Source organism: Meles meles, chromosome 19 (assembly GCF_922984935.1).
Source record: "Meles meles chromosome 19, mMelMel3.1 paternal haplotype, whole genome shotgun sequence".
NCBI lineage: Eukaryota > Metazoa > Chordata > Mammalia > Carnivora > Mustelidae > Meles > Meles meles.
In genome coordinates, this window is record NC_060084.1 from 34,521,926 (window position 1) to 34,530,806 (window position 8,881).

Below are 8,881 nucleotides of genomic sequence, written 5' to 3' on the forward strand. Positions count from 1 at the left end.
AGTAGAAGACTAGATTTTACAATATATTTTGATAAAGATTCAAACAAAATGGGGTGAGGGGAGAAGATTTCTAGTCAATCTAGAGTTAAAAAAAACTTAAACCTAGAATTAAAAGTCAAATATTTAATGCATGCCTCATATGTGCTTCTCTCCCAGCATTCTAGGCTTTAATCAAGGCTTTAACCGTCTTTGAAATCAGTCTACCATAGGCCTAGCCCTCCAAAGTTACTGCCATTCTCAGTGTGACCTTGACTTCTGAACCAACATAACTTATGTAATTTGCTACCGAGGTAACTCTTGTACATATGACTTTTGTTCAGTATTTTAGTTTTTAACACTATTTAGGTTTAATAACTATCTGGTTTGGAGACACTGGAAGTTATAAGGAGAGCTCTAGAAAGACTCTTTGGAAAAATTTTAGAAAGAGTTGGCTCATTTTTCCTAGAATGTCGTAGGTACACTCTTAGACAAAAGCAAAGTGAAACCAATATATTAGATTAATAAGTCATTTAAACATACGCTGCCCTAAAACTTCCCCTCAACAGATTCACCATATCTTAGGGCAGGAAAGGAACTGGAGAAAATGGGGTTTTAAGGAAAAAAATAAAAGCAACTCACTTGTACTGCATATTTGTAAAACTGTTCTGATAGTTCTCCTAGTTCCTCCCTAGTTTTACAGGTGTTGGGAAATTCCTCAAGCCGGTCCAACTGTTCCACTTCAGCAACAGGATATGGCTTCTCTTTTAAGACCTGTACAATCTGGAAACGGCACAGGCCTGTAATCAGCAAAGTATAGTGAGGCTTAGGCCAGTTACTCCCTACAACCTGAACCGCCAGGGCAGCCGTCCCAATCCTGAAAAACACACAAAACATCAGTGTTACAAATGTTCAGTGTGGTAGGACAGAAACTTGCCTCAAAAGGTACTACCTTAACCATAAGAGACTATGGACTCTGAAAAACAACCTGAGGGTTTTGAAGGGGCAGGGGTGGGAGGTTGGGGGAATCAGGTGGTGGGTAATAGGGAGGGCATGTATTGCATGGAGCACTGGGTGTTCTGCAAAAACAATAAATACTGTTACACTGAAATAAATAAATAATATATATATATATATAACTTCAGGAAAAAAAAAGTATTGCCTTTTCTGAGAAATTACTTAAAAAACAACATCTAAAGTGGAAATGAATTATTTCTCTAATTTAGCAACTAGTAACGGTCTGTGAAGTAACTACCATCAGCAAGGGGGCAAAGCAGACCATCTCATTCTAATTATCATCTCCTTTGAGATTAGGTAAAAATTCCTAAAAATAAAAACATAAAAGTACTTGACAATTACATAGCTTAAATTTATTTTGCTAAGAATGAGGCAATATTATACCAGAACAAATATAGCATTTTAAACAGATAGATATATAAACAGCATAACGTTAAACCAATCTAAGAAATCTCTGTTCCAATAACCAGTTTTGCTACCAACATCAAGCCCGGTTTTCCACACCCTCAGTCCCCAAAACTTCCACATATCTGCCTTCTCACAAACTGTCATCAAATCTGAGAATTAGTATCTATGCCCATGATTATGAAATATCTAAATGTGGGGACTAAATATTAGAGTCCACACACTGAAGGTATACTCTTTATTCTGTCCTAAGTGGTAAAGGCTCCACCTAATACTAACTATAAAAGTTCTACTTTATTTCAGTCTTAGCTCCTTACCAGAACGTACAATTCTGACCAAGTTACATATAAACTTAATTCGCAGAGAGGAAGTCCCATCCAAACTAAGCCAAAATGATACAAAATGGAAAGAGCCACATTCAGAAAACACACCTAGACCCCAAACTTAAATTCTATCTTCTTCCTTCAGCCACAGGAAGGGCTGTCATTTCAGAGAAGAAACTAGAATTAAGGTAACTGGAACTCTCAACACCCTGGGGAAAAGGTAATCTTAGAAAATCAAACCTGCCCATCTCAAACATACAGAATTACATTTGAATACAGAATTTGAATACATCAGGGAATTTGCTTACTTCTATATGCAGTCAATTCACAACTACTTCCTTATATTAATTCTGTGGATTATGCAGAACCTTTGGTTTCCCTCTGCCATTCAGTTAATTTTGAGCTATGTCCATCTTTCCTTACCACCTTTTCTGTCCTATCACGTATATAGGGGATAAAAACGGATTTAAACAATAACAAAACGAAAGAATCAGGAAGATAATTTGGTGGGGGGAAAAAATTATATACTTTAAAAACTGAAATGATTTGATAATTACCTATTATTTTAAGGTACTTGTGTTGTGGCTGTTTTTCTTCAGTCATTAATGGTAGTAGGCTATATCTTCCATTTCCTGTAAACCAACTCAGACTGCCTGAGAAAGTTAGCAATAGCTGCACTGATCCAAGACCAAGATTACAATTCCCTCAGATGATGCCATCAATGCTTGCACAATGCAGATCTGTCTACAGGCAACATCAAGAGATGACAAACTGGATCCCTGGCCTAAGGGGTTTGCAAATTGGAACCACGGAGAAACCAGAGAGAGAGATGAGGCAACTCCAAACCTCCAGATTAGGAGATAAATTAAATTACTTGAACCACGTCATTCATGAAAGCTAAAACTAAAAATGAGTTTTCTTACAAAGCAAGTAAAACAGTGTGTTAACTATGAAAGGAAGATGTTCCAAATCAAAAAGAGATTAAGTTGGATTTATATTATGCCTCTCCTTCTAATGAAATAAATATATAAAGGTTTTACATTTGTTAATTGGGTCTAACTTTAAATCGTTTACAGCTGACTAGAATGTAACATTTTTAAAGAAAAGCAAGATCTGTGAAATGATTGATGGCTACAAAGAGTATCTGGCAAAAGACATTTCGGGTGAAAAGCTATGTGAAGAAGCACCATGTTTAAATGTGATTTTAGACAAGTTCTATTGTATTTGGGGCTCTGTGTTATACATATAAATACAGATAGTAAATAAACAAAATATACATTAATTTAATATTTTCCTACTAACTATGATACATAACGGACTTCTTATCAAGTTAGTCATCTTTCTAAATATTCCAGTTTTTCTATTAATATTTGCTTTATTAGCCTTATGCATGACCATAAGGCAACATTCTGATTTTGCAACAGACCCAAATGTATACAACAAATGAGTGGTGTTCTTTCCCTTTAGGTAGTAGTTCTGTAAATCCACACCTTAATTACTGTGATATTTTATAGTTTGAAGGGGCACCTGGGTGGCTCAGTGGGTTAAGCCTCTGCCTTCGGCTCAGGTCATGATCTCAGGGGTCCTGGGATCGAGTCCCGCATCGGGCTCTCTGCTCAGCATCGAGCCTGCTTCCCTCTCTCTGTCTACTTGTGATCTCTCTCTATGTCAAATAAAAAAAAAAAAAAAAGAATTTTTGAAACTCCTAACTGGGATCTATTTTCAGAGTTGTAAAATACTGGGTTTTTTTGTTTGTTTTGTTTTTTTTTTTTTTTAATTTCATTTCAGCGTAACAGAATTCATTGTTTTTGCACCACACCCAGTGCTCCATGCAATATGTGCCCTCCTTAATACCACCACCTGGTTCCCCCAACCTCCCACCCCCCACCCCTTCAAAACCCTCAGATTGTTTTTCAGAGTCCATAGTCTCTCATAGTTCACCTCCCCTTCCAATTTCCCTCAACTCCCTTCTCCTCTCCATCTCTCTATGTCCTCCATGTTATTTGTTATGCTCCACAAATAAGTGAAACCATATGACAACTGACTCTCTCTGCTTGACTTATTTCACTCAGCATAATCACTTCCGAAAAAAGTATGATTACAATGGGTTGATTAATGTACTTTGGAAACTGACTTAGATAATATAAGAGTTCCAAAAATATTTGAGAACCATCAAATGTAGTTGTGGGAATATCTAAAAGCAGCACTACTGCAAAAGGCAGTTTTCAAAGATGAGGATATTGTGTAAGTATCCAAACTGGCCTGCCTACGTATGCCAACCACTTGCTTTTTTTTTTTTTTTTTTAACTTTAAAGCTCTCCATCTTTCTTGGAATCCTCAATCTTCTAAGTCTTTTTCTATAATGACATAGTTTAATTCTGCCCATATTGAAAGACATATTGGGGCCTTCTCACTTCTCCCTCCTTCACCATTTGTGAAATTTACATTTAAAACTACCTATTTGGGGGCACCTGGGTGGCTCAGTGGGTTAAAGCCTCTGCCTTCCGCTCAGGTCATGATCCCAAAGACCTGGGATGGAGTCCTGCATCTGGCTCTCTGCTCAGCAGGGAGCCTACTTCCACCCTTCCCTCTCTGCCTGCCTTTCTGCCTACTTGTGATCTCTGCCTGTCAAATAAATAAATAAATAAAATCTTAAAAAATATATAGGTATATCCCCTATTTGGGGATAATACCTCTAACATACAGGTTTATTGCTCTGTAGCCTACAAAAGGCTTTCATAAGTATTATCTCATTATATACTACTTTTCAGTCCTGTGAGGAAGGTAGCATCATTTCCTTATTATAAATTAGTAGCTGAGATTCAAAAAGGGTAAACAGGTTAGTTTTCCCTGATTACAAAGATACTGCATAGGCAGGCAAAAGAGACCTGTATTAAGTTTCAGGATATATTTTACTTTTATCACCACAATGGACAATATCGATTTGTGCCTATAAGAAATATAAACAAAGACTTATTCACATAGCTTCTAAATAGTTGAGATACTAGAAAGCACTGCTATTATTTAATATCAACTGTTCACATCTTAATTACACTTAACAAAGAGAAGCATTTCTACCAAAACTCTAGAGTCAAGTTACACATCCATGGGAAAGAACAACTGAAACATCTTTTTAGTATTCTCTTGTATTACCCTACTTATCTTCTTGAATTGTTTATGGTTTTTGGCAAAACTCATCATCATGATTAATAATGATTTAGAAACAAGGAGCTTATTAGGATTGCCCTAAGGTCTACAACAGATGAGGCTTCTGTTGCTATAGGATTTTCGGTTTTCACTCCTTTACTAACACTTCATTTCTGGGGGTGCCTGGCTGGCTCAGTCAACAGAGCATGCAACTCTTAATCTTGGGGTGGTGAGTTCAAGCCCCACGATGGGGACAGAGATTACTTAAATTTTTTTTCTTTCAATTAAAACTTCATTTCAATTTAAGATTGCTACTTGTAGACACTTTCCTAAAAAATAGTAGATGCAGATTTAGGAAAATCTATAGAGCTATCCATTACATACTTGCTAACATAAATTTTAAAATGTTAGTACTATCAGGTAATATTTCTGAATGCCCAAGAATACTCACAGATTAAAAAGAGGAGTAATGCCTGAACAAAGAGTTGACCTAAATTATGAAACTGAGCATCTGCTATCTACGAAGCATTTATTTCTTGTCAGACAAATGCCAGCAAAACTAATCTGGGATCTTGGAGAAAGAAGCCAGAAAGAGAGGGGCTGAGAAATCAGCACTATGTGGAAATGAAGCCATGTATCCTGAAGAACATAAGGCTGGAAGATGACTGGATGACCATCTTGAAATGCATGAAAGGACAGTGTATATGTAATACTAAATTATTATCCATCTTCACTGAGAAAATAATGAGTCACTCAAGTCTAGGTAAACAGGGTGCCCTGAGGTAGTATAAGAGCCAAGTTCTACGCTGCAGGGATAATCCAAAGCTCCTCCTTTAAAAAGGCTCCTGTGTCAGGTAACATGCCTGCACACTAACTAACATGCAAAAGGGAGTGTGCTGTTCGAAAGAGTAAAGCAAGCTGTTCAGGGAAGTCAACATCTGGCTTTGCTATTTTGTGCGACAAGGAACACAGTGGAATAAATGACTTCTGCTGCTCTTCAAGACTGAGGCATTGTCACCTGGATGGTCTAAAGGAAACAAAAGACAGGAGTAGAGCCCCTGGCCTTCCTTCTGGGTACTACCACCATCTGGAAAAGCAGGTAACTGAGGAAGGGCAGATTTATGTATCGAAATAGAGTAATGTTATGGGTAACTCAATATTTGCATTATCAAAGCTTTTTAAATTTTTAAGAGTGTTTAAAAATCATATTAGAGAAAAAAGACATCTGAAGCTAGTGCTAAGGAATGTAGTACAATCCTACTACACAGATTTTTCAAGTAGCAAACAATATTTCTAGAATAACCAGATGGTCTGGTGGGTCCTGATAGAATTCTATGAAGAATTGCCAATATAGGCTTTCTAACTTAAATGAATAATTTTAACATTCTATTAATTTAAAACAAAGGCAGTGATATGAACATCATGGATCAGATCACACATCGTCTGAATATTAACAATTGCTTCCAAACATGAGAATTCAGTTACAGATGTGTTGGAGGGATTTACATAAAAGAAAAAGCATCCAAACTCTTGCCAGGATATACTAACAAAGTGACTAAAATATGACTAAATCTCCTTTCGAAATTCACAGTGTACCCATGGGTAATAACCACACATATGCACAGAACTAAAACAAAAAATCTAACCATGAACACTCTTACCTCAAGCAATCAAATGCCTGGGCACAGAGAGCAAAAAATTGTGGCATAAGCAGAGGCTTAAGGAGTGGGGTCATTATGTTGGGAAACCAGAATTCAATACAATTTATCAGAGTTCACGGAAACTTGAAAAGTATCCAATTCCATGCAAGCAATAACCAAAGCAAATCAGTTGGAAGCCAAAATGTTTCCCATGCCTGAGAAATGCAAGGTTTTTACAATGTGGATTAATGAGATAGTATTACTGGTTTTTTGTTTTAGGAAGGGAAGGGAGAGATACCAGTTTCCCTTCTGAATTTGAAGATAGTCATAGACTCTCTTTTAGAAATGTATAAAGTCATGAAATTTTGGGTAAGAATAAGGCATTCCAAATCATTCAGTCAGGAATCCCTAACTTTAAAAAAGGGTACCTGGAGGTAAACAATTGCTCTAAACTGAAAGCATCTCAGGAAGAGCTAAGGAGAGGAGGCAGGGGCTAGGGAGGTGAGTCTGAAAAAAATGATAGCATTTGTTGAGCATATACTGTATCCCAGCACTGTCTAATAGAAATACAATGTAAACCACATATGTAATTTTAGTAGCCATATTGAAAAGCAAAAAGTGAAATACCAGCATTTTATTTTATTTAGACCCGAACAGCCAAAATACTACCATTCCAACTCCTAATCTATGTAAAATTTATTAATTAACCAGCAAAACATTTTACATACTAAATTTTCAAATTCTAGTGTGTGCTGTATACTTACAGCACGTTTGGGGTGACTAATTGCATTGATTTATCTAGGACTAACAGTGTTTCCTGGGAAATAGGACTTCTACAGCTACAACTACTTCAATTCTCAGCAAACCCGGGCAATTGGTCACTCTAGCAACTCAGTTTGGACCGGGCACATGCGACTAGTGGCTACAGTACTGCACTACTATCAAGCACAAAGATTATTTCACTTAATTAATTAACACTTAATTAACATACCCAAGAAATGGTTACTGTTAGGTTCCAATAGGCACAGGGTGTCTCACCCCAAAGAAACACAACTAGGGACATCGTGTAGAGCAATCTAGTGGTAAGCTTGCGGTGTAAGAAATGTTAAGATACGAGAGAAAGCAGATAGGAGGAGATGAGAAAATTCCAGAAAGGGAAGACAAGGGAATGCGTGAGCAGGAAGGGAGGGTAAAAGAGAAGGGGCAGGCAGGGAGTCTGGAAAACAGGCACTCAAAAATGAATGAAAAGGGTAGTGCGGAGTAGGACCGCACAGGAAAAAGAGAAAATGTGTGGAATATCAAGTGCCTCACTTAAGAGGGCAGAAAGATGGCGGAAGGGAAGAAAAGAAAAGAAAGAGGAGGCGCCTGAAAAATTAAGAAACTGGGCCAGGAGTCTTTAGACCGGGGGGGGGGGGGGGCCGGGGAGGAGAACTTAAATCAAAGGAACAGCGCCAGCTAACTGCAGAATTTTCACGACTTCATGAGTTATGCCCTTTAACAGCCACGAGACAGACATCTGTCACCCTCATTTCACACAGGAGGTAGCTGAAGAGGCAGAACTGAGCCACGAAGGCCACCCCTCGAGCCTCGGCGCCCCGAGGCCGGCCCTGACTCGGGCCGGGGTCCGGAGAGGAGGCCGCGCCGCCCGCCGCCGCCGCCGCCGCCGCCGCCGCGGGGGCAGCCCGGCCTACCTGTGCAGCGGCGGCAGGTCCTGCGCGTCGCTGGCCGGGTCGGGCGTGTTGGGGATCACCCCCAGGATGGTACTCTGCAGCGAAGTGCCCTTAAGCAGGCGGCTCCGCACCAGCTGCAGGTTGCGGGCCGAGTCTACGCTGGTGCGCATGGTGGAGCCGGGCAGGAGCACGCCCTCGTTGGTCAGCAGCAGCGGGAGGCGTCTGGGGATCTGGATGGGGCTCACGGACGACATGGTGACAGCTGTTCGCGCTGGGGGACCGTCAAAAAGAGCAGGAGCCCCAGCTCTGCGCGACCTCTAGAGCCCCGACTAAAGCTCCCAACCACTGCCGCGCCGGCGCGCTGGCGCTTCCGGCTCCGCTCTACGGCCCGCCCCCGGGCTCAAACTCGGCAGCTTCGCGCTGCCCCCTCCCGGAGCCGCCCCGCAGAGCGTGTGCGTTAAGTGTAGCAGAACAGGCGCACTTCAGCCAGAGAGACCTTCACCCTCCGCGAGGTCTGCCTTTCCATTTTCTCCTGAGGCTCAGCCGCAGGACTGTGCCCTGGAGAGAGGACCATGTTTAAATTTTATCTACTTGAAATGTTTTTAACTTTTCATTCGAATTGATTTTAGATTTACAAAAATATTGCAAAAAGGAGTTCCCACAGTTCAATTATAAAAACCAGAAATTAACATCACTGTTATCT

General features: G+C 39.9%; 1 protein-coding gene across 2 annotated transcripts in view; it reads right to left on the minus strand.

The window, feature by feature from the left end:
- Window positions 1-8,547, minus strand: part of LONP2 (lon peptidase 2, peroxisomal) — a 120,043-nt gene extending 111,496 nt beyond the window's left edge. For both annotated transcript variants that reach the window (XM_045988128.1, XM_045988127.1), the window contains exons 1-2: window positions 8,200-8,547; window positions 619-853 (exon numbers count right to left, since the gene is read on the minus strand). In XM_045988128.1, the coding sequence (XP_045844084.1) occupies window positions 619-853; window positions 8,200-8,432 (468 nt within the window). In that variant the 5' untranslated portion in view covers window positions 8,433-8,547. The remainder of the gene's footprint in view (window positions 1-618; window positions 854-8,199) is intronic.
- Window positions 8,548-8,881: the final 334 nt, after the last annotated feature.